Genomic DNA, 25,288 nt, shown 5'->3' with positions numbered 1-25,288 from the left:
CAAAAATGATGAGTACCAAACACATTTTTCCCATAAGGAATAATGTAGTGAGTCACAAAATAACTGACAAGTTCTAACTTGTGTGTCAACTATCAAATAAACTATGAGTACTGGGACAAAATTTTCACATCAAAATACATTGAGTATCAAATTTGATGAATTTCAAAGCAGTTTAGTACCAAGATTATGTGGTTGTTAAACAAATCGAGCATATCCAATAGGCATTTTCTGCCAGAAAATGGCAAAAAATGTCACAAAGAGCAGAACACATGATCACAGAACACTGCAGCAAGTCATAAATGTGAGGCAATTACCAAGTGCCCAAACTACAAACACGTGACCATGGGGGAGGGAAGGTGGAAGTCATAACTTCAAGAATGGGTTATAAAAGTCCAATGTAACTTTGAATGGTAGTTAAATGACCAGTTGTAACTTGAGGACTACCTGTATTTGCATAATTGGGAAAGAGCTTAGAATTTGGAATGTATAAATCTACCTAATAGCAGATAGATTTCCTCAGCTATCTTGTTATTTGGCCTGCTCTAAGTAGCAACATTTATCCTGAATCTCTGGCAGGAAGTCTTTGATATTACCTCTTATATTTGATGATTTTACCCTGCCCTTTGGGAGCCCCTTTTATTACAGCTGGTCTAAAGATGCAGTTTTGGACTTCCCATCAGTTTTCCTTGAAATTGGATAAATAAATAAACAAGGAAATAAATTCATATTCTTTATGAAAAAGCATATGCTAAAACACTTTTGTCCTTTATTATCGATGGGCCAAAGCAATTCTTTCTCACTTCCCAAAATGATCAAAAACCACCCAGGGAGTACATGTTTGGATGACCTTACAATAGACTATCTCCTTGCTTCTGTGGGATGCAAAATGATTGTGGGGCGAAGTAGCAGTGGAGCAAGGCAAGGAGAAAGGACCAAAAGCCCCTGGTGCCTCCTTTCCAGCCTTTGGATAATAGATGGGCAGTCCAGAATTACATATCTAATAATTAGTTGAGTCCTAATTCACTATGTCCAAGAACAGAGGAGCATACTATGTGATTAAAATTTAAAAATTATCTTTTGAAGCAATTAGTATATGTGAATTAAATGTTACCAGTGTATCAAATGAATGTCTCTTACAAGTCTGTTGTAGCACTTCCTTGAAATAAAATACTATTCTGGTAGCACATCTGACTTTTTAAAAATCTTCTTTTCCCAGACTTTTGTTTTATTTTGCTTTTCTTTCTCCCCTTTAGAAGCAACACACCCTCTCTTTTTTCCCCCCCCCCACCCGTGACAATCACTTTTTTGTAATGACAGCTGTGCTGGATGGGCAGGCCAGGATGTAGGGTGGAGAGAGATAAGTACTAACTTTTCCTTTTAGACTAGGAGGTAAAAGGGCCAGATGTCCTGTTACAGCGACTATAAGGTGACAGCCCCTTTCTTCCTGAGCCCTCCCAAGCATTCATTTTTTCTGGAAGAAAAACTAAATAGGCCACATAGCCTGTACCAGGCCTTCTAAATTAACCTGATGTCTTTGATAACTCAGAGCAGAGGAATGGCTTTATTATTTGCAAATTCTGTGATTTCTGTACAAAGGAGGTATCTTATTCCTGTTCTTGTCCTCTCCCTTAGAGAGCAAAATGACTTGGTCTGATCTTGAATGTAGGTCAGTAGAACAGTAGGGTGTTGTATTGAACCTTCTATTCCTAGGCTTCATTCTAATGCAAGCAGAAACCCAAATGTTGTTTCCAGGACTTCATAACATTTGGTTTTAGCAGAAGCATCTAAATCTCAAATTATTTTAGTAGATACAAGTGTCAGGGAAATTGTGGTATAGCCATCTTTGGTTTCATGTTCCTTTTTCTGTCAGGTTAGGGGTTTTTTTTCTTTATTTTAAATCACGTACTACAAAAATTAAATCAACTATCTTTCCTTTTTAAGAGGCACAAGTTTTAACTGCTATGTTTTACACTAGACAATGGAAAACTCTGTGTATGTGTATATATCATTGCAGAAGCAACATGGATTATGTAATTTGTTTCAGTTGTGTTCCATTGCAGTTAGAAGTTACTTTACATAATTCATGTCAAAATTTGCACAATGGTATTTTGACTTGTATCTGACACTTATCTGTAGGCCACTATATACCTGGTTAATAGGAGTTTTAGAAATCTTCACTAGTGGAATAATCTCAGTAATATACAAAGAAAAAAATTCTTTACTTACATTTTCTATATTTATTTTTTTATCATTCCAGCAAACAGCCACTGGGAAATCATGAATATATTCAACACTGCAGAAAGTTTGACATAGATATCCGATTGCAACTGATGAAGAGGAAGGCTGTTCGCATTGATCTGGCTAGGACGGTAAATGTCTGGCTTTGAAACATGGAAACAAAATTGTTGCTTCTTAGCCAGTTCTAATTCAGATGAAATACTTACAGTATTCCCATTAACATAATGTAAGAGCATGTTTGGTAGAAAAACAGTTCTTAGATGTTGAGGGCTAGAAAAGGTCTTTACTTAAACTTAACACTTTATATTATTTTTAATATTAATGTTTGTTTGAATTATTTTAATCTATAATTGTCAATGGGGCAGCATTTGCCACTATTCTTGTCTAGCTATAAATCTTTAGTTCAGGACTGTAACCTTACTTATTCTTAATGAGGAATAGTAAGATTCAGCATATGTCTAATACTAGAGGGTGACAACATACTCTCTAGAGTCTAAGAATCTTTGTTGTGGTCCTTAAAGGCATCTGAGATTTTACTGCTGGTATTCAGTACCAAAAATATAATCCCTCCTTTTAATAAAATATATCCCAAAAGAACTATGCTAATTGTCTGTGAGTCTTAACATATATCTTAGCAAATATCCCCCCCCCCCAATGACCCAGATAAAGTTCAGCCCTGCACCCTCTGGTGATATTAACATGCCTACTGAAGTCCTCAGAGGCAATCCACAATCACTGTATTAATCATCATAGTAACTCCAAAGTGTGGTGTCTTGATTCCTGTTGAAATGCCACCTGCAATGTAGAATACTTCACTGGTACAAATATGATTTTGATCAGATGTGTTCACACCCGGGTGCCTTATTTATGCAGAACAATTGTTAATGCTAACATGTATAATTTTATACTTGGTTAGAACTGCTGCAATTAAAGTGTTTCTTGCGTTGCAATAGCTTCAGTGATAGTTTGTGCTAGAAAAATTGTATCTCCCTAACATTAGAGAAGTTATCAGTGGTGTAATTTCAAGACAAGCTCTAAAAAACAGAATGATGACAGTAGTGATGTAAAAGAGTGGGTCTATGTACCAATGTTCAAAGCTGAATCCTTTGCTTTAATATTTTTGTAGAACAGACCAGAAAACCATCTGCTTAGCATCTTAAGATACCTGTTTTCAGAGGCAGTCTTACAGGTCTATTCTGCTTCTCAAAAATCTAAATCAGATTTAAAAATTATTTTCTAGAAATGAAATTATTCCTGCAAATGAATAAGTAAGTAATCCTTTTGCCAGAAAGAAATTCAGTGCTCTGTCTCTTGGGAAACATTTAGGCATATAAATATTTTTTGTAGTTAAAAGCATTATTTACTTATTTATTTATACATTCAATCAATCAGTCAATATATATGGCCAGTTATTTTACAAAAAAGGGCTCTGGGTGGCATATAAGGGTTAAAAACAACTGACCAACAACCATAATGTTCAAGGTCACTAATACAACCCAACTCATAACCACCAGAGCTTGTCTAACCATCTTCCCCAAATTACCTGGGGGAACATGCAGGTCTTTAATAGCTTACAAATAGCTAAAAGGACTGGGGCCAGCTGGATCTCCAAAGGGATGTTGAGCAGGTGCTACCACAGAGAAAGCTTTACTCTGGAGTCCAATAAGATGACATTATCTAATGAAAGGGACCTGAAATATGTCCTCCATGCTAGATTAGTGAGGTAAGCAGACAGTATGGAAATCAGGTTGTCCTGCAAATAGGCTGGCCTTATGCCATGTAGGCTTTATGGGTAATGACCAGCACCTCCCAGAAATCCACTGGGAGCTAGTGCACTGGTACTATATAGGCCTAAAAAGAAACACCAACAGCTGCAGCTTCTGAATGTTTTTCAGGTCCATTGCAGAGTGCATTACAGTAATCCAAATGGGAGTTTTACTAAAGTGTGAGTCACTGTGAGCAAAGTCTCCTGGTCCAGGAATGGGTGCAATTGATGCATGAGATAAACCTGTACAAATATCCTCCTAGACATGCCTACCATTGATTCTTCAAGCAGGAGATATGATGTAGGAAGAGCTCTAAGTTGAACACCAAGATGAAAAATCTCTGGATCCTTGTGGGGAGGGGTACTGATTGGGGGCCTTAAAACTACTTGGTCTTGCCAGGGTTAAGCAGAATCCTTAATCCAAACCCCAATACCCTCAGGGCATTGGATAAGAATCTTGATGGCATCACCTGGCTGGCCCAAGGCAGAGATTTACAGTAGCACAGGCAGCTTTGCAGCAGACAGTAGCACAGGCAGCTTTGCAGCAGACAGCCTTAGTGAGTGTAACAGAGAGGTATTGAATACTGCTGAGCAACTGCCTTTCTTAATGTAGGTGAATGATGACCAAAGCCCTTCTACACTCAATCACTATGTTCATCTCCAGGAGAGGCCAATCAAGCAGACCATCACCAGGTAAAACAAATATGAATGAAACTGCAGTGCAGTTTGCAGAGAAAATATACAAAATAGAACTTCTGTGGACTGTATAGGGTAATATTAAATGACAAAAAGACAGATAAAAAGACATAGCACTATAAGAGTTCTTAATGTGGGCCAGCCATGTTTGCAGGCCATATGGGGAAAATCTGGTAGGGCATATGGTTAGCATGAAAATGTTCCATGTTCAAATATGGCTGAGAAAAACTCACGACTGAAAACGTGAAGAATTCCCAATCAGGACAAACCGTTCTGAGCTAGAAGTGTACATACAGGCTTTAACTTGACATAAATCAATCTTCCACATGAAACAAACTTTTTTCCATTTTTCATACTGAGCTGTTCGTTGTTGCTTCTTCCTATAGGCAGGCCCTGACCCTTCTTTTTGATACCTTCCACAATGAGGTGGATGCATTCTTAGCAACTGAGGTAAGATGGCAGTCTTCATATTTGGGAAGGGGGGGGGCAATATCTTGATGGCAAGCTCAGTTTCAGGAAATGGAAAGCACATTGGACCTTCTCATGGCTGGGCAGGTCAATAGCAGTAGCAGTTCCACAGCATAACCTCAGAGTCCTGTGCTGATTTACCAGAGTGATAAATCCCAGCAGCAGAGTAGCAGCTGTTGAGACCAATTGGTTGGGTTGGGTTGATGCTGCTACTACTGCTATGTTTATCATCCTCAAAGTAAAGGACATGGAGTGGAGAGGTTGCAACACATGCGTAAGTTTCATTGTTGCTACCACTCTTAAGGAGCCCATCCTTAGTGGGTACTCCTGAGGTCTTGCCAGATTTGGTGCTAGTCTTGCCTGAATTATGCTTTTTAATAATATTTTGAAGATTGTACTTTGCTGTATTATTTGATGTGAGTGAATGTTACTAGAAATGTAAATATTATATTTTTGTAATCTCTAGGATATGACATTACCCATCAAAAGGTCACAATGGGTAGCCTAGCAGTTCTATACCCCTTCTAAGCTACTCTCATCTCTAATTTCCAACAACCACCCCATTGTAAGGCTTACAGTTTTTAGAATTTGTACCATTGTGCTTATGTTCTTGCTTCCTGGCAGAGCTTGTTTGAATAACAGCAGAATAAGAAGTTTCTGGACTTTGTTTATTAATTTATTATTCAAATTTGTATAATCGCCCATCTTAGTGTTATATATAATAAAGATATGCAACCTTTGGGGGACTGAATACTACATTCAGTCTTCCAGAACATATCTAGGGCTGCCTGCCCACAGTAGAGAGGTCTAGAATGCATGAATATTTGTAGTATGTTAGTTGGCACCAAGGCTGGCTCTTGAAGAAACATATAGTACATGCCTGCAGAGGAGGTGCATCACTATTTGGGCAGCACCAGTAAAAATTAAAATCAGACATGAACAATGGGAAGACAGCAGCTGAACCTGGGCTGCCATGGCTGTATTTTAGTAATGGTGGGCAGGATGGATATAGGAAACATTGGGTGGTAAAGTGGCACTGTGCATAATAGTGGCAGACCCACTTAATTTCACCTATAGCATCTCCGAGGGACCAAGCGATGCCAGAAGGTGCTCAGTATTACTGTGCAAGACATTTCAGCGTAAAAGGACTGATTCTCATTCCTGTAATTCATAGGTTTACTTTGCCACAAATTTGGTGGCAAATTTGTAGAGCCCAGAGGCTCCATCCAGGCTTTTGGGGATGAGGGGGCAGGTACCTGCTATTTATGGGTTGTGCATCTCTGTTATAAAGTAGTATAATATCTGATATCTTCTGTGTGCTTTGTTACTCTTTTGAAGATACTAAAATAGTATTATAGTAATAAAACAAATATATTTTGTGATAATGTGAAGAAAATAAGTGATAAACATATTTTGCCCACTGTGGTTTCCTCCAGTCTATTCCCCTACATCTCATTGCTCACAGCTTGTTTTATTTCCTTTCTGAAACTGATTAGCAAAGGGTTTTTTTTTTTTTAGTGCTTCTTTAATGGGACCATGTCTGCTTATAAAGATAGGTTAACAGTTAACACAGTTCTTGCTCACTCTACATTTTCCTCATTCCATCTTGACTACTTTATGGGAGTCAGATTTCCCAACATAAAGTTGGGGCTGTCAGCATAAGGGTGCTTGGGATAGCAGCCAAGAGGCTGTACTACATAGCAGTATGAACTATCAGTCAAAACAGGAAAAAAAGAAAAGAAAAGAAAAAAGTTGGGTGTAGAGAAGTGATTCTCAGGTTCTATTTTTTACAATTGTCAGCCGAGCACCATAAGGTAGAAAGTTCCTCTTTGTTTCAGTTTTCCTTCCTTTTAGAGATAGTTGTATATGTATGCATAAATGCATTTTGTTTTTGCTGCTAGGTTCAGATCTTTTGTGAAGCTTTGGCCTTTGCCCAGCTTTTTCTTTCCAGTTAGAATAATCTGTGTTATTCAGCTTTTGATGCAGAGATTAGAATGTTTGTTCTAGATCATATGAGTCACTGAAGGAAGGGATAGGGAAGCAAGAGATCCTTGGAGTTCTTGCAGAAATAGCTACATGGTCAGCACTGCCACTGCATTTAAATATTCTCCTTATCTTTATCTTGTATTTTCTTACTGTTAAACAGTTACTTTATGTCTGTAAGGACACAGCTAAATAGTTATGAGACAAAAAAAGTGGAAAGAGGGAATTGAGGAAGAAGAACATGAATTTAGAGCGGCAGATCCTTTCAAGGAGGAGACATACGGAAATCTTCAAAAAGATTTAAATGTGAAGTTAGCATTTCCTTTAACTCTTCCTGTTTCAGAACCTATAAGTTAAGAACTTACAGAAGTATAAAGAACTGTATAGAATAGGTCCCTACTCAATTGAATGGGACTTACTTCATAAACTTGCATTAACAGAATTTGTATCTTAATGACTCACTATGTCATAGAACTCATAGAATAATAGAATTGGAAGGGACCTTGGAAGTCTTCTAGTCCAACTGCTTGAGCAGGAGATCTATATCATTATGGATAAATGGTTGTTCAATCTCTTCTTGAAAACCTCCATGATGGAGCACCCACAACAGTCCTGCAGCTCCAGCTGCCTCTCCCTCAGGCTTGGGTCACTTCGGCTCATTCCCCTCCCCTGCTACCTTTCTTTAGGGCGGTTGCGTACCACTTGCCAGTTGAAAAGCCCTGCACTAGGATACCTAGATCCCTCTCACAGATTCTGATGTTGGACCAGGTATCACCTATTCTGTATTTGTATGTTTGAGGGGGGGGGTTGCCTAAGTGTAAAACCTTACTTTTTTCATCACCAAATTACATTTTTTTGGACAGGACCCAGTGTTCAAATCTGCCAAGATCCTTTTGATTTTGACCCTATGTTCTAAAGTGTTGGCTATTGCTCCCAGTTTGGTGTTGTCTACAGATTTCATGAATTCCCCTTTTATCCCCTTATTAAATAATTTATGAATAAGTTGAAGAATCCTGGGCCTAAGACAGAACCATGAGGTACCTCACTGCATGCTTTCTTCCATTTAGATATAGTTCCATTGAGAACTGAACACTGAGTGTAATTGGTCAGCTAGTTGCGAATCCATCTAGTGGTGATGCTGTCTATCTCACATTTTTCTGTCTTACCAAGAAGTAGGCTGTGGTCTACTTTGTGAAATGCCTTACTGAAGTCTAAATAAACTATGTCCACAATATTTGCCTTATTCATTAATTTAGTCATGTTGTCAAATAATGCAATAAGATTTGTCTGGCATGATCTGTTTTTAACAAACCTATATTAGTTTTTAGTAAAAGCTTTGCTCATTTCTAAGTGTTCCCAGATCCATTGCTTTGCTTAATTATCTTTTCCAGGATTTCCCCAGGTATTGACGTCAGGCTAATGAATCTGTAGTTTCCTGGATCCATTTCCCCCCCCCCTTTTGAAGATTGGAACCACATGAGCGCTTTTGCAGTTCTCTGGTAGTTTCCCATTGCTCCAGGAGTTTTGAAACATTTGGTTTAGTGGTTTTGAGATCATGTCTGCCAGCTCCTTCAGAATCCTGGGATGCAATCCATCTGGTCCTGGCGATTTGAACTCATCTGGAATGGATAGATATTCTCTTACGATTTTCTTTGACTTGTATTTCTATTCTGTCTTCTATGGTACCGCTTTTGATTGGTTAGTCTCCCCCCCCTTTTGTAAAGATAGATGCAATTAAGCAGTTCCTACTTTCTCCCTGCTACCTGTCACCTCCTTGCTATCATCTCCCATTAGTGGACTGATCATGATTGTATCACTATGATAATGTATCTCTATGCTCAAAACGTTTGAGGTCAGAACCTGCATCATTAGATAAATAAAAAGTTGGTGGTTTTGTAAAGAAATGTGTGCATGGTGAAGGAAAAAAATAATACCAAAGGGAAAATAAATTATAGTGCAAAATTAAGCATATTTGTTTAATCTATCCTTCTGCCCAATCTAAGAAAGAAACAATTGATAAGCTACTTGGAACAAATATTATGCAGCTTTGATGTAAGTTGTATATATGAGAATGAGAGAAACATAGGATGTTTAACTATTTCTTATTCTGTTTTAGAGTTTATCCATAAACAATTTCAAATGCATATAGAATCCTAAACAATTTATATTTGATTTTTTAAAGATTAAGCTGTTAAGTCCTCTGTAAAAAGGAAAAATAATGCTTTTATAGATGAATGTACATACAGAAATCGCTGTGAAAGTGATTTCAGTTTCTACAGATCACAGCTTTTACACTTTGCATTTTATTTTTCCTGTTTGATTCACTTCTATTCCTTTCTTTCTGGTTTTGCTTTATGGAATCCTATTTCTTCAAGTGCTGCCCAGTGAAGGAAAAGAATTATAGATTTTTCTTCTACATCTTCAGCAAATCTGATCCTTACAAACTATATACAACAGAACCTTCTCTGGACTCTTATCCAATAAATACCTGCATTTTACAGGCAATAAGTGCAATAAACAACAGTGCCTCTTAGTGGCAATTCTTTCTATGGTTTCTGGAGCGGTCACTTGAATTAAATTGATGGAAGATGTTAATTAGTATCACATGCCTTCCAAATTCTACATGAAGGAATTGAAACACATTAGATGTAGAATTTGAAAGTCAAGTGATGCTACCTTTTTCTTTTTATATTTAAGTATGACTTCAGATATATCTTTATGTTGAAGTGCATATGTTGAAAAACATATCTGAAGCCATATTTGAATTTAAGACAAAAAAGGTGGTAATAATTTTTCTACAACATTCTGTTTAGTTTTTGGCTACAAAGATAGTGAAGAGAAAAAAGGACCATCTCAAGTTTAACTAAGTTATTGTCTTTGATTTGTTGAAACTGATACATTTCTTTTATATATTTTCTGTGCTAAAGCTCACAAAAGCTCAGTAGGGTTTGTCAGAGGTGAGAAAAAGGGACAGACTCTTCTTTTCTAAATTAGAATATTTACTGTAGTGGTATTTTTAGGTAAATAATATATACATATTTCCAATAGATACAACGGCCTTGATTTAACTAACTATATACAGGCAGTACTACATTAAAAACTCCAAACAGAAACTCTTACCTGTTTCACTCCCTCCTGCTCTCCTTGATTCATGCAGCTTCATTTGGACTTTCATGTGTGAGAATAGGGAGAGAGAAAAATAAAAGTTTCTCTCTTTGATTTTGACACCTTTGCTAAGGTATCCTGCTCTGAGGATGTTCTTGCTGTTGCTTTTGGGAAGAAATCTCTCAGTGATATCATAGGAGAAGAAATACTTGAATTCCACATCCGTGCCTGCTAGATCGTGATGACTCCTAAGCCAAGTGTTAACACAATGATATAAATAACATAAATAGCTCATTCTTTTCAATGTTTCAATTATTCATCCAGGGAGATTTCCAGCTGAAAACAGGGCGGGTAGTCCAGTCCGTCATGGCCATTTGCAATGCTTTGGCTGCTGTAGAATCCCAAGAAATCACTGCAGCCCTGAATCAGCTACCACCTTGTCCACCTCGCATGCAGCCCAAAATCCAGAAGGTAAGAAATAAGAGTCTGAAGTTCAGAAACAGCGAATTTGAATCTGAACATTAGAACCAACCTGTGGGTCGGGACCCCATTTGGGGTCGAACGACCATTTCACGGGGGTCGCCAAACAATACAGTCCACCATTTTTCCCCTTTTTCCTTAGCTGTGCTACTCCCTTTATTCTATTGGCTTTTGAAAGCCAATAGAATAGACTCTCTTGAATAGAGTCTAATTCTATTGGCTTTCAAAAGCCAATAGGAATTGTCCAGGCTGTCTCTGCCCTGCTGAGCCCTCCAAAAGTCCCATTCTGCAAACGGTGCTGCACCAGCTGAGTAGTCCTTGACTTACGACCGGTTGAGTAGTCCTCGACTTACGACCGGTTGGGGGTCGCGGCATTAAAAAGGTTGAGAACCACTGAAATAGATGAAAATGATAGGAGGGGAATTCAATGTATGCAAAGATAGGAGAAGAGATGCTACTGCAGTTGCTTTTTCCCCCCTTTTAACTACAGTAATGGTATGTTGCATTCTATCCACTTACTTTCTTGAACCATTTTGCTCTCTGCAAAGGAACCATTGTTTTTTTTACCTTTTTTTAAGAGAAGGTGAATGTATTTACCTACCAACATAGATTTCTGTGCCCCTCCAGACAAGTAAGACACTGATTAATATGTGTATAAGGTGAGAGCTTAAGTTACTGAAGCTCAATCCATTTTGGATATTTTCTTCTATGTGATAATTGCTGGTTCCAGCATGGCGCTAAGCTTAAAATAAATCACATTATGATTTAGTGCAATGTGTAAGCCCAGACCACCTAATGGAATAGTTTAAGATTAATTAAGTGATTGGTAACTTATGGCCATAACAAGATAGAAAGGGGAATATTCCCTTATTCTTCACTATCTTGACCTGCATGACAGATATAGTGTGTGGCTGAACTTTAATCCATTAGCATTAGAACAAATGGAACTTGAGGCAGACCCTCAGAGAGGATCTATTTAAAAAGTAGCATTTCCAATCTGATCTTTTTGAGCTTCTGGACAATAGTCTGATCAAAGGAAATACCCATTTCCCAGGAGATAATTAAAAAACCTATCTGGAAATATGCTTAATTAAGACATTAGAAATTATTTCTGAGTTTACATTGACAAGTCAAACTGCGAGCCTGACTCAGTTGCGTAAATGGGTAGAGTAAAGAATCAAGCCAAACTCTGTAGATAAATAATTTTAGCAATGTTCTTCCAGATATAGAGATTTCCATATGTAAATCCCCAGACCACTTAGTTGTTGCTAAGAATTCTGGGACTTGGTCCATCTGGAGGACCTTAAGTTGTAGAATTTTAGCACTGAGAATAAAAAGATCCACTTAACATTGGAGCAAAACAGTAGGATGAGTGTACCTAACTATTTGCTATGAGGATTTAGTGAATAAACTCAGTTAGGATTCCTCATTATCTCTCATGGGTGGTTTTTGGAACTGAAACATGTCTGTGTACTGTATATAAGGTGGTTGATTCATTAACATTAACTATTTTCAATTTTGTTTTTCTTTCCTGATTAGGATCCAAATGTTTTGACCATGAGGGAGAACAGAGGTAAACATTTCTTCTCTAATTTGTGAATTCTGGAGGCTTTAATATTCTGTTGTTTCCTATAACAAAAAACAACAACAATGATATCAACAACAATCATGGTATATATTAATTTTCGGAGTCCATTGAGTTTTCATTTAGAATGAGTACATAAAATGGAAAATTCCTTTGAGCAAGCTGTTTGGACAGCTGATTTATCTTGGTCAAAGAAAACAGTAGTGGAAGATTTTCAGAAAATGCTTATTATATCTTTGTGAGGCTATGTTTGTTAGTTATAATATGAGAGTTCTTTGAAATACGAACTCTTATAAAAAGTTTTTTTTAATCAAAAGCAGTGATATTATTGGTTAAAACTTCTACCCATTTTCTCAATTGAACTAGATTCCGTTTTCGCCCATAGGGCAGGGCTTATGAATACCAGCATGTTTTGAACATTAGACACATCACAGCTTTATAGAAAAGGAGCATTCCAGGGAAGAAAAGAGTAGTGTTCAGTTCAGTGGTAAAGAATTTGGCATTGCTCTTGCTTTGGGGTTTTTTTGTTTGCTTGCTTGCTTGCTTGTTTTATTTTTTTGTGGCCTAGCAAAACTGATTTTTATATAGATGTTACTGTAAGTGATAATATGGACATTAGTTAAACAATTACAGGCAGAAAAGAGGGCAGCCTCTTTTCATAACAAATCATTAGAATGTGTTACTTAAGATATGAGAAATTGTCTTCTGGAAGCCATGAGTTGGGTAAAGATGAATCAGGAGTCAAAATGAATAACTTTGGAGAAGAATGTGCTACAATACTTTTAGACTAAGTTCACACACTCTGATAAGACATGGTTTCTTTAATCAGCTTGCCCCCAAACCATATTTGGCTGAGTTTGCTTAAATATTAAGCAAAAAACAAACTGCCTTCAGAAATGACAGTTGCAGAATTCAGACGTGCTAATCCAAAAACAAACCATGTTATGTGAAGCAATACAAGTAAACAAGTAAAGTTTTTATTTGTTATTTCCAAATGTTTCAGAGTTTAATTTTTTAAGCAATTTTTTTCTGAATTCTGACAATATCTAAATAGAATCCTCTCTCCATCAGAAAAAATTGTAGAAGCTTTGACAGCCTCTATCTTGGATCTGGTGGAGCTCTATTGCAATACCTTTAATGCAGACTTCCAGACAGTGGTACATGGGAACAGAAAGCATTCATTCTCCCAAGAGGCCCGACTGCTTTCCTGTTCACTGTCCTTCACAGTCTATGCTACACATCGTATACCCATCACCTGGGTTACAAGGTAAGTAAGACCATATTTTTTGTAAAAACTTGGCAATGTTTGGCAAAGGGCAATAGTATTTTAAGCTAGACCTAGGGACTAGGTTGGAGACATCAATCTTTAAGTCCAGCTTCAATTGAGGAGGCTTGCTAGGTGACTTTGGGCCACAAAGTGCCTTTTAGCTCTGTGTACCTCACATGGATAACAGTGGAAAGGGGATTACAAAAAAGATGAAATGGAATAATAAAATAATAATGTACAGGTCTACAGCTATTGGAGAGATATGGGGATGCCTCAATCCCACTTTGAAGTGGCCAGTCAATTATATCAACAGAGAGTCCTTTCTGGCATATGGGAGAGGGCATCTCTCATGGTTCCCAAGCTATTGAATGCATCCCCAAGGAGATGTCTTTGGTCCCCTTTCCCAGGTTTAAAAAGAATGCCAAAAACACGTTTCTACTATTAAGATTTTAGTTATTAACTAAATTGATTTTAATGATAATGATATTGATCTTAAATTAATTGTATTGTCTTGCTTTTATGTTTTGTAGATTTCTTTGTAATTGGTCTAAGCTGGCTTGAATGTTGTATGAGATATAAATCTAATAAAATAACCAGAATTGTAGAATACTATTTTCTGTGAAAATCACCAGTGTCCATTTTTGCCATTGCGGGGTAAAAATCAGAGACAGCATCCATAAGAGAACTCTATATACTTTATAGTACATATTCTGCTCCCTTCCCCATGACAAGCTCTTAAAAGTACCTTTAAATAGGGTCTATTCCCCTTGAAAGAAAGAGGCTAGTTGGTCTATATACTAGATTCTTTGTTCTCCTGCAAATTTTGTTCTGGAAACTCCCTGGGATGCTCCATTAGCACAGTCCACAGGCATCCTCCTTCCTGGGCTTGGCTCTATAGACAGTGACAGATGGCTGTTTCTCAGCCTGGGCTTCTCCTCTCCGGCCAAGACTGCTAGTGGAGGGAGCTCACCTAATGGATATAGGGACAATCCGAAGGGTGGGGAGTGGGGGGTGGGGGTGGATGCTTCTTTGTCAACACTCCTTGCTCATGTGTTTTCATTCCAATAAAAACAGGGAAGCAGTGCCTGGGAGTAATCCACCTCCCCAGCAGAAGGAACACGTGGGAGGTGGTTGTAGAAGTTAGCTGCCATCCCTCTGGGGACCTCTTGCTTTTGTTCCATCCTTAATGTATTCCACTGAATGAGTGACTCTGAACAAAAGCAGTAGCCTGGGAAATCCAAGCCCGTCCTGATCTTTGTTACTCAGTAAGCCCTCCTAGCATCATCGCTCGGCACCTGTCACATGGCTGGCCCTCTGACAGAGCACCCTGTGATGGCATTCTAAAAGGCGTATGTCCCTCCAGCTGGCTGAGAAGGAAGTAGGAAAACGTTTCTGAAAAGATGATAACCCAGGAAACACCCCATGGTTGGTCTGTTGATGGGGGTGAAAATCTGGGAGAACAGTCCCTTTCTAACCATCTTCCTCCTCCTCTTCCTCCTCCTTCATTCAACTATCTGAGCTGAAAAGTGTCTCAGATAAGGCATCTTTCCGCTCAGATCTGGATCTGTTCAAAGTGTGACTTAATTTAGGTTAAAAATTGGTTTGGTTTAAACATCCCAATTCTGGCCATGGCTTGAATTTAATGTGTTGTTTAGCATTTCAGAGGCCAAAGATGCTCAGAAAGAAAGACTCAGGATTCTTAGGATAACACCAAAGATTGTAAACTTTAGAGTCTTGAAATGTGGAAATTTCCCTTTAAAAATCATAGAAATGGAAGAGGATATTATTTTGGTTTGTCATACAGTCAGCCACATGTTTAGGTTGGATTTGGCATTTTTATCCACCTATCAAGTCCTTTTCAAGGATATGGGATAAACAGGTAAAAAACTGATGGTGTTAGAAATATGGTGACAGGAGGTAAGTTTTCCAAGTAAAATTGCAATTGACTGCTAATGATTTTGCCAATCCCGGTGGTGTTCAAGTGGTTATTGTTATTCCAAAGTGTAAATCCAGTCCGTTTCCTCAAGCATATTAATCATACACACATGTGCCCATCCACCCAGACGGAGAGGGAGAGGGAGGGAGGGAGCTGCTAGTTTTATAAAGCTTTATAAAGCATGACAACTTTTGTCTCTTGACCTCCAGTATTTTCATTAGTATGGCACATAACCAATCATACAAAACAAAGCTAGTATTATTTTGGTATGGAGGAAACAGGGAAAATTCTGTGATATTATAAATGTAGGTGTAGTATTATTATTAATTGTCCTCTTCATCTCAGACATACAAAAGTGGCTAATAATAGTTTTTAAAATTAAAAAAAAATAGGGAAATTTATTGAAAAACTGAAAGCAGAACTGATGCTAACTGGGCAACACGCGTTTTCTAATTCTCATGCCCATGTCTCAAACCAACTTCAGATAAAAGATCTTTCAAGGCTTCTGAAAATTTATTGGCCTTTAATGAGTCTCAGATGGACAAGGGAAATAGTTGCTGAAAGTCTTCTACTAATTGGGGATTCCTCTGGTTGCATGAATAATCTTTGGACACATTATAGACCGAATATGAACCATCTGGAGTTTTCTTTTATTAATTGCCGCTTTGAGGGTACCAAACCAGATAGGACATTTCTGGGCTTGGGACTAAAACAAAGTCTCACCTGTGAATAAGAAATAAATCAAGACATTTCTTTTCATGTGAACCTTCTGTTTTTTTCTGCACTGCAGTTACATGTTTCTGAAAGCCTCCATTTTTCTTTTCTTTGTTTTGCATTGTGAGATGATGAGAATTTGCTCATCTAACTTTTATTGCCATCCATCTTTCTACAGCTATGAAGATTTCTACCTCTCCTGCTCACTCATCCATGGGGGAAAGGAGCTTTGCACCCCTCTGCAAACCCGAAAAGCTCATGTATGCAAGTACTTCTTTCATCTAATCATCTGGGACCAACAGTAAGGCATCATCTCTTTAATCTCCCTTTGAAGTATAAGAACGGGAGAGATCTTATACATTCTTAATGTACAAGATGATGAATTTTTAAAAAATGCTTTTCAATGAAACGACTACTGTTCAGTGGTAAAGGATATAGTATACCAGTCCCCAGCATCTCCCAAGAAAGCTAAACCCATTTTTAAAATCTCGAGACCATGTGTCAGGAACCCCACAATGTCAGTGAACATTGGAATAGTTATAACTGAATCATCAATATACTTTTCAGAAATAGCTTGCTGCTGCTTTCTTCTTGGGGTTGAGAGATAGTGACTGGCCTAGTCACCCAGTGGGCTTAATGATAAGACTGGAATAGAACTCAACAGTTTCATGTTTTGTAGCTTGGTACTTTAACCACTATGCCAAAGTGGCTTCAGGCTGGCAATGCCTCATCTCAAACTGGTAGATAACCTATAGTGTATATTAAATACAGTGGGAAAACAGAAACAGGCTCTGTGGCATCCCTCATTGGAGTACTCAGAGGCTCAACTATTCTATTCCCTTGAGCAACAATTTTTATAGGAGTTCTAGTGGCACAGTCATTAGAATGCAGTATTGCAGGTAAACTCTACCCATAGTCTGGAGTTCGATTCTGATGGGGATCGAGATTGACTCAGCCTTCCAGCCTTCTGAGGTTGGTAAAATGACGACCAAGATTGTTGGGGGCAATATGCTAAACAGCTCAGAGAATGCTATAAAATACGATGAAGTGGTATATAGCCCAAGTGCTATTGCTATTGCTGTTGTTCACTCAGGCAGGGCCTAAACCCTGGAAAACTGCAATCCACCATCAATCTTCCAGAAGAATACCATTATTAGTGGTATCAAATCTTGCTGAGAAGTCCAACAGGGCCAAGAGCTATATATTTGAGACCTGACAAAGATAATCTACCAGAGCCAGTGCTGTTTCTGGCCTATAGTCAGAAACAATTTGATCCCAGAACACTTTCTTCCTTCATCAGAACACAAAGTGATTTTAGAATGAGCTGGTCCACCCCAAAATTTAACTTTAGAATGGGCTAGTCCACTCCAAAATAGTAATAATGTTGAAGTTAGACAATGTCCAATACATTATGTCATCCAGTAGCAAAACAAAGCAGCCTCTATAAAATACATAGTGCCTGACCATCCATTGAACCCAAATTCATGCACTGATAGTTACTATTTATCCTCCTTTTTAATAAAAATTCTGCTTTATGTAATAAGGAGCAGAGAAGCAATATAGGGAGGTGATTGTTATCTATTTTCTATCTGTTATTTTTCTATTCCACATCAGGGCTTCCACAGTGCTCCAGATCTCTTTTTGAGGGCACAAATATAAGAAGCAACTCTACAATGGGACTTTATTTCTAATATTCCTATGCTACAATCTAAAATTGTTCTAAAACATAAAAAAACATAAAAAATCAGAGGGCCCTATGTGGCTAGAAAACTGGAGGTTTCTCTTCCATACTCTGAAGTAATTGAATAAAATAACCCAAATCCCTGATCAATAAAAAGCTTACAAAGCATGTAGCGCATATTACTCTTAAATGAAGCTATTGTTCCATGGTTTCTGTACTATGGTCTTTTATTTTTTACATGGGTAACCAGTGTGTGGCTTTCCCACCAAGTATCTCTTGGAAACTAGCTTGCAATATTGGAAGAGAAAGAATGTAAACACAAAGAAAGAGGCTTCAGGCCTGGCTTTCAGTGGCTTTTTGGCACATGTCCATGATGTGTTTGCAAACTTCAATCTGATCTTAAAAGGTTTTGGGGGGAGGGTTGTTTTTGTTTTGTTTTGGTGAAAGGGAATGGATAGGCTCACAAAGAAACAGATGGTGCAAAAGTGACAAACTGGCCTGCTAAGTATAATTTGTCCCTAACTGCTTTTGTGATTCTGCAAAATAAACCCTGCGTGCTTGGACAGTTCTTCCCAAAGGCAGATGTCTTCATTTGAGAATCTGACAAAATAACTTCCGAGGGATATTGGATTGCAAAGCAACGGAGAGGGATGGGATATATAGTGCACTTTGGAGTTGTCAAGGTGGGGGATAAGAGAACCTGGTCCAAAAATAGCTCAGACAGCAAGAAGTTTGTTGTCCACTGTTCAGCTGCAGATAACACTTAGTACTTTTATTAAGCCATCAGAACAGGCAGTGCGAAAGATATAATTTTAGAAGTTGTCTCTTCCAGCGAAAAAAGCCTCAAGACACACTGGAGACCACCATGGAAAGTGTGGCCTAAATTTCTCTTGATAGGAGTGCTTTATTCAAGCAACTAAAATGGATTAAACCAGAGCGAAAAAGCTGGAATGAGGTGCCTACCATGTAGCTGTTTCTGCCTACCCCTAGCTAGCTGCCAGTTTTGTATAGCACCTTTGGACTGTCTCAGGGTCACTATGAGGCTTCCCTGAACAGGAGTACCCTCCAGCCTTGCTTATACTACAGGATCAGCCTAGGATTTGGTTCGAAAATCTCTTCTTAAGGTAGCTGTATAGAATGGAGGAATGGAAACTTTGGAAGAAGGTTAGTGTGCCCTGCCCTTCTTTAATCCAGCCCAAAAACCTCCATATGGAAATTTGGCATAGAGAGGAGTTATGTGGAGGTTTTTTGCAATGGTGACTCCCTCCTATCTGAATTTGGGTTCAGTGGTGTTTCGCTCCAAAGTCCATTTTATATGGCAGAACTCACCTCTGATGTCTGGGTAGCATTAATAAATGTATTTCTAAACATATGCTACATGTCATTTTCTCAGCATTAATAACCACTTGTCAGTTATTGAAGACAGGCCTTTTAGGCAAAAGAGATAGTGTTTTCTGCATTTTTTTTTCACCACTTAAAATGTTTGAGGGATGTGATTCTCTACTTGATATCTTAATGACTACCAGCACTATCATTTTTTTATTTAAAATGAAATACCACAGTTGTTCATTTGCTGTAATGTTGAATGCTTAACTTGCACAACCTTAAATTAACTCTTGATTCAGCTGTGGAGCTGGCTGTGATCAAATTACTTCCTTCAATTCATTCAGTTCCTGTAAAATTATAATAGTATTGAGAAAAGGCAAAATAAAGCTTTCAACACTTTAATCCTGCTAAGCTGTATATTGAATAACAAAATATTTAGTGAAGTGTGAGGATAATTGTCATGTTTGTTTCAATGGCTAGGCAGCTGTTTAGTTCTTTATGTAAGACTCCATGTCCTACAATTATAAATTCTAGTATGCGTATTAGAAATCTCTAGTTCAGATGCTAATCCTTTCTCATATAAACATTGCACTGTATATTGTTGCCTCTAGAAGAACACAAACCCTTTTCTTTCCTAATAATTTAGCCTTTTGTTTCTGAGCCTCAAGAAGAAAAATCCTAAATACTAAAAATCTCCTTTTCTTGTTTACCTTTTTCCCTATGAAGAATTAACTTTTTCCTTCTGCCAGAACAGAGTGACTTCAGCCAAGGACTCATGTTGTCTTACCATGCTCTCCCCACTCACTTCTCTTCCAGTGCTGTACAGGAGAAGCTTAGATGAGATACTGATATTGCAGCAGTGATAGTATTTCAGTGTGACCTACTTCTTCTTTGGCAGCAGCTATTCTCCAGAAATATTCTTGTTTTAGCAAAGAATCAATATCATTTGGAGGCTGGGTGGGCATGTCCCAGACCACTGTCCTACTTTTGCTTTGCACATTCTTTGTTAAAGAGATTAAATACATTAATACATTAAATTCATTAATACAAACATTATAGTTAACTAGCACAAAACAGAATGGAAAAGGGAAAGAAGAATTTGTCACAATTTAAGTCTGTCAGACAGACTTAAGTTTTGAGAAAGCTGGTTTGAGAAAGCATTACACCACATGTGTCAGTGTGCTCATCTTTTGTGATATCTGCCTATCCAATTCAATCTGCCATTTAATATGTTGCAATGTAGCAGAGCAGCCTTCCTCAGCCTGAGTGCCCCCAAGGTTAGAAACTTGTAACACCCAGATTTCTCTAGCCAGCATATCCAGTGGAGAATATGTTTCAGAACAATGTTAAATGGGGAATACTGGGAGAAATTAAAAGGAAAAGTACAAGTAGTTATTTTACTTTAGGCTTGCTAAAAGGAAGCCAAAACAGACCATGTTGCTTTAGCACTTGCTTGCAATTGTCACATCTTTAGTGTTGGGACCTGCTAGCTAACATACATGGCAGATTGAAACAGGTTTAACTATTTTCTTATCTAGGAAATACGGAACTTTCTCAGCATCTTTACCAAACAATGATCTTCAGAATCACAAGAGAGATCATAAAATTAGAACACAACATAGACCATGAAACTCTAATTTGTCAGATATATGATGCACTGAAATCCAGCCACTTAAGTGTACTATGATCTGACACCTCTACACGATTATTTCATCTCCAGTGTTAATTGATTTATTGCATTTCAGTTGTTTGAGGTGTTACTTACACTTTGAAACCCAAGGAATAACAATAAAGGTTAGTGAGTTCAAGTGAGGCTTGCCTTCTCTATATCCTCTGAGCTAAGGAAGTAGCCTAGACCCTGCCTAGACAAGAGAGATAAAATGGCATTTATTTGTATTCTCTCACATTTATAAGGATTCAGATTTGAGTAATGAATTATCTTTGCCATATATTTTGTCTAAGCCTCCCTAATCTTTTCCAATGGCCATTGAATGAAGAAAGGAATGAAGGAGGGGACAAAAGGGAACATAAACCTAGTAAAGATGAATTATGGATAAAAAATTGGATTAAGATAAGATAGATAAGATAACCTTTATTGTCATTTTTACTGGGGACACACTGGCACGCATAAAAAATGAAATTCTGTTGCCTGCTCTGAAAAAAAAGTATATATCAACCCATACACATACATAACACACATATGCATGTGCTATACACACACACACACACACACACACACACACACACACACATTAATCACTGTCCATTTTGTACATAGCAGAAAGAGGAAACTTGAGAGTTCATAAGGTTGATGCCATTGGGAACAAAATTGAATATTTTGTTTGAACCCTGACTGTCATGAAAAGGCTTTTCCTACTCTCTTTTTTAGTATTAGGTACATATTAGTATAGTAAAATGGAAATCACAGAACATGCAAAGGTCTGGAATCTATGATTATTCAGAAGCTGCTGAGCTACAGCTTCATGATACCCCTTCTAGGATGGCTTATATAGTGTGAATTTTAATTTTAATTCAGCAGCATCTGGAGGGCCATAGGTTCCCTAGTCCTGAGACTGCTGTGAGCAGCTAGTGAGATAATTATTCAACAGAGCATTGCGTTTGAAAAAAGAAGTGTGAAACTATAATTTTAAGCTAATTTATTGTAATCTCTTCCAGGATATGTTTTCCAATTCAGATGAATCGTCTGCCACGAGAGACTCTTCTGACAGCCACGCTCTTCGCTATTCCACTCCCACCTCCTGGGAGCTCTTCAGAGACAAACAAGCAGCGCCGCATACCAGAAGCATTGGGCTGGGTCACTACCCCTCTCTTCAACTTTCGGCAGTAAGTGTGCCTGCTCCTATTGCTTTTGTGGGAAGAATAGTGAACGCCAATCAGGATAAACAAAGCAGCTTTTCAGAACATCTTTTGAGATGAATTCCAAGGAGTTCACTATTACTCTATTATAGCAAGCATAGAAAAGGAATCTGGTTGCAAAACTCTGAAAAACTCTTCTCAATTAGAGTTCAACTCATCCTAAAATATTCATTTAAATTGGCAGATGAATGCATACTGTATAAAGATAACCCCATTTATTCATTAGATACATTGATATGAAGGAGAAAATTGCAAGGCCAAAAGGACATGATTTAATACCTTATTTTTAATTGAATCATTGGTGAATTGAATTAAACTTTCAAATAATAAATGACCCAATGGTTCCTATTAATTGTTAGCTTTTTGTTGCTTAACACCTAAGCCAGGAGTCCCCAATGCTTGATCTGTGGACTGCAGCATGCCAGGAACGGATCCGCACAAACTAGCAAAGCCCCATCCATGGGATACAGGCAACACACAAAACTACGCACTCTCTGGACTGCGCAAAAACTTTTCTCCACAGAACTGGTCCCTGGTCCCAAAGCAATGGGGACCTCTGACCTAAGCCACAGCTATGGTGACACATAAGGAGTTGGAAGTGCATGTGATGCACGTGTCCATGAAAAGATTGCCAAGAGAAAAAAAATGAGAATATACCATCAGAGAAAGAAGTAATAAGAAAAATCCTGGACTGTGCTGAGATGGACAAATTAACAAAAGAGATAAAAGAAAAGGAAGACACAGAGTATTATATAACATGGAACAAGTGGTATGTCTGCTTGGAGACTAGAAATAATAGAGAATAAATATGGAAAGGTCAAAAGTGAAAATATGTGTATAATAATGTATAATAACAATAATATGAATTATTCTTACTAAGAAGTAGAACATGAAGGAAGAAAAATGTAAATAAGAAATAACGGGGCAATAAGGACAAATATTCTAAAGAAGAATAAGGGGGGAAATGTAAATAATAGATTACCGTTACGCAATCGCTGTAAAAAAAAGGGAGAGGAGTATATATTGTGTATGTATGTGTGTGTTATGTTTTGCTTTTGTTTTGTTTTGTTTTGTTGGTTAAAAATAAATTAAAAAAGAAAAGATTGCCAAGAGAGACTTGCCTAGTCACAAAATAACCATAATGGTCATTCATAAAACAATACTTTAGTGGATTAGCCCCTATATGCTATATGCTCTATCATCCCAGCATAATTTTCAAAAGACATTCCTCGAGAGAAATAGGATGTCTTCTGAGTTATTTTTTCTTTTAAAAAGTGTTTTACAAATCAAATGTATCAGGAAGCTTGGTGAGTTCTAGAAAAACATTTGAGTGCATGTTAGTTCCTACAGGCATCAAGTTACCTACTTCTGATCTGGATCTATTTTGTTGGTAACTATCCCTTCAGGGAAGAAACAGTGGCCTAGAAAAAGCTGGCCAGGATGGCTCAAATGACTTTATGATTACTCAAGAGATATAAATATAGCAGCTAAGTCTCCCCTGTATGTTTTTTGCTGCAAACGTAATCCAAGATTATTTTTAGATTTTGTTCTGTATAACACAAAATCAAGATATAATTACCTGTCAATTTACAGAACTGAAAAAACTTGTTAAATATTAGAATAATCTTTCTTGTGGTAAAAATGGTTCAACAATGGAGCCAAATTACCAGGAGAATGGAGAGCTTTCCTCAGCTGAATATGTTCAACAAAGGCTGGATCACCATTTTCGGGGAGATACTTCATTTGGGCTCCATTTCCATTATTCTGAATAAATAAATATTGGTCATTTGCAAATAATAATTATATTCAACAAGCTTGGATAAAAGATCTGTTTCTATACCTCTTTAATGAACATTTTGAATCTCCTTGCAAACAGTAACATTAATATTGCTAGTATAAGAAAGCAGTTTGAGTTTGTTTTGGTAGATTCTGCTGCATTTGCTTCCTCTTCTAAATTAATATTGTGCTTTATACAGGATCCCAGCCTACTATTAGTGAGTTTGCTTCTGATTTTTTTTTCTACTTTTCTTCCAGAGTCCTGACTTGTGGAAGGAAACTCCTAGGTTTGTGGCCTGCAACTCAAGGTCCTTCTAGTGCCAGATCAAGTGCTCCCAACTTTAACCAGCCAGATAGTGTTATTCTACAAGTGAGTTTCCTGCTATAGTTATGGTTTTTATGACCTGAAATCAGACAAGAGGAAGTTATAATGACACTATGTGTACAGTCTGCTATTGAAAACATCCAAGTACAAGCATCCCCACTGGGCTTAATTTAGAGTTCCACTCTCCAGAAGTATACAATAACTGACTTGTGGAATTTTTGTTCTTATTCAGGTGTTAGTGATGATTATGTCAAAGATATTTCCGAACAGAATATCTTTGATTAATGTTAGTTGCAGTCCAAAAGTATTAGCATAGCATTCCACCTTTTCAAAAGGAGGAATGAAGACTCTTTTCTTCTCCATATGTTATTTAAACAGTAATGCAACATAGCCATTAAGATGTCAGATTAGGACTTAGAATTCCCAAGTTCTGGCCAACCCTCAGTCATAGATGCTTACTGGTTTCTTTGGGTCAGCCCACATCACAGGGAGTAGCAGCAGGGGGAAATGAAGGGACATTCCCATAGAAGCTGCATTAAGCTCTTGAGATAAGTCAGGATGTCAAATATAACAAATAATCACGACAAATAACTAGCATCCTTCAAAGCTCTCTGTGCTGGGTGGGACTGGTGGGAGTATCATGCCATCATCTGCAGGGCCATACCTTCCCTATCCCTATCTTTCCACAAATACAAGCAGATTTGCACTTGTTAATTTCAAAGATCTGCATATCTTAAATAAATATCTCAAGGATTGCCACATAGAAAAGGGAGCGGAGGTCTGCACAGTATTGTCCTAGAAAGCAGGACCAGAACAAATGGCTTAACAGTAGAACAGGCTGCCAAATGAAGTGTGAGTTATCCATCAGGCAAAGAAGGATGAAGTTGCTTTAGGGCAGGAGTTTTCAAATAAGATCAGCCTGCGAAATCTTTTTTTTTAAAAAAAATCTTACAGCTCCTGATCATGAAGCAAAGCTTTAGAAAATTCGATGTGTTTGAATGAACTTTAGTTTATCAAGTCCTCTCAGAGCAGTTTGAAAAATCCTGCTCTGGGAGATCCTGCACTG

General features: G+C 37.8%; 1 protein-coding gene across 3 annotated transcripts in view; it reads left to right on the top strand.

Annotated features, from left to right (window-relative positions):
* Positions 1-25,288, top strand: part of PIK3C2B (phosphatidylinositol-4-phosphate 3-kinase catalytic subunit type 2 beta) — a 95,350-nt gene that overhangs the window by 39,331 nt on the left and 30,731 nt on the right. For all 3 annotated transcript variants that reach the window (XM_039340898.1, XM_039340915.1, XM_039340906.1), the window contains 9 exons: positions 2,258-2,369; positions 4,617-4,696; positions 5,086-5,149; positions 10,580-10,726; positions 12,275-12,308; positions 13,392-13,587; positions 16,416-16,538; positions 21,921-22,088; positions 24,156-24,267. In XM_039340898.1, coding sequence (XP_039196832.1) covers positions 2,258-2,369; positions 4,617-4,696; positions 5,086-5,149; positions 10,580-10,726; positions 12,275-12,308; positions 13,392-13,587; positions 16,416-16,538; positions 21,921-22,088; positions 24,156-24,267 — 1,036 coding nt within the window. The remainder of the gene's footprint in view (positions 1-2,257; positions 2,370-4,616; positions 4,697-5,085; positions 5,150-10,579; positions 10,727-12,274; positions 12,309-13,391; positions 13,588-16,415; positions 16,539-21,920; positions 22,089-24,155; positions 24,268-25,288) is intronic.

Source organism: Crotalus tigris, unplaced genomic scaffold, assembly GCF_016545835.1.
Source record: "Crotalus tigris isolate CLP2741 ecotype Arizona unplaced genomic scaffold, ASM1654583v1 scf7180000017550.10884619, whole genome shotgun sequence".
Taxonomy (NCBI): domain Eukaryota; kingdom Metazoa; phylum Chordata; class Lepidosauria; order Squamata; family Viperidae; genus Crotalus; species Crotalus tigris.
This window is presented reverse-complemented; position numbering and strand designations above follow the sequence as displayed.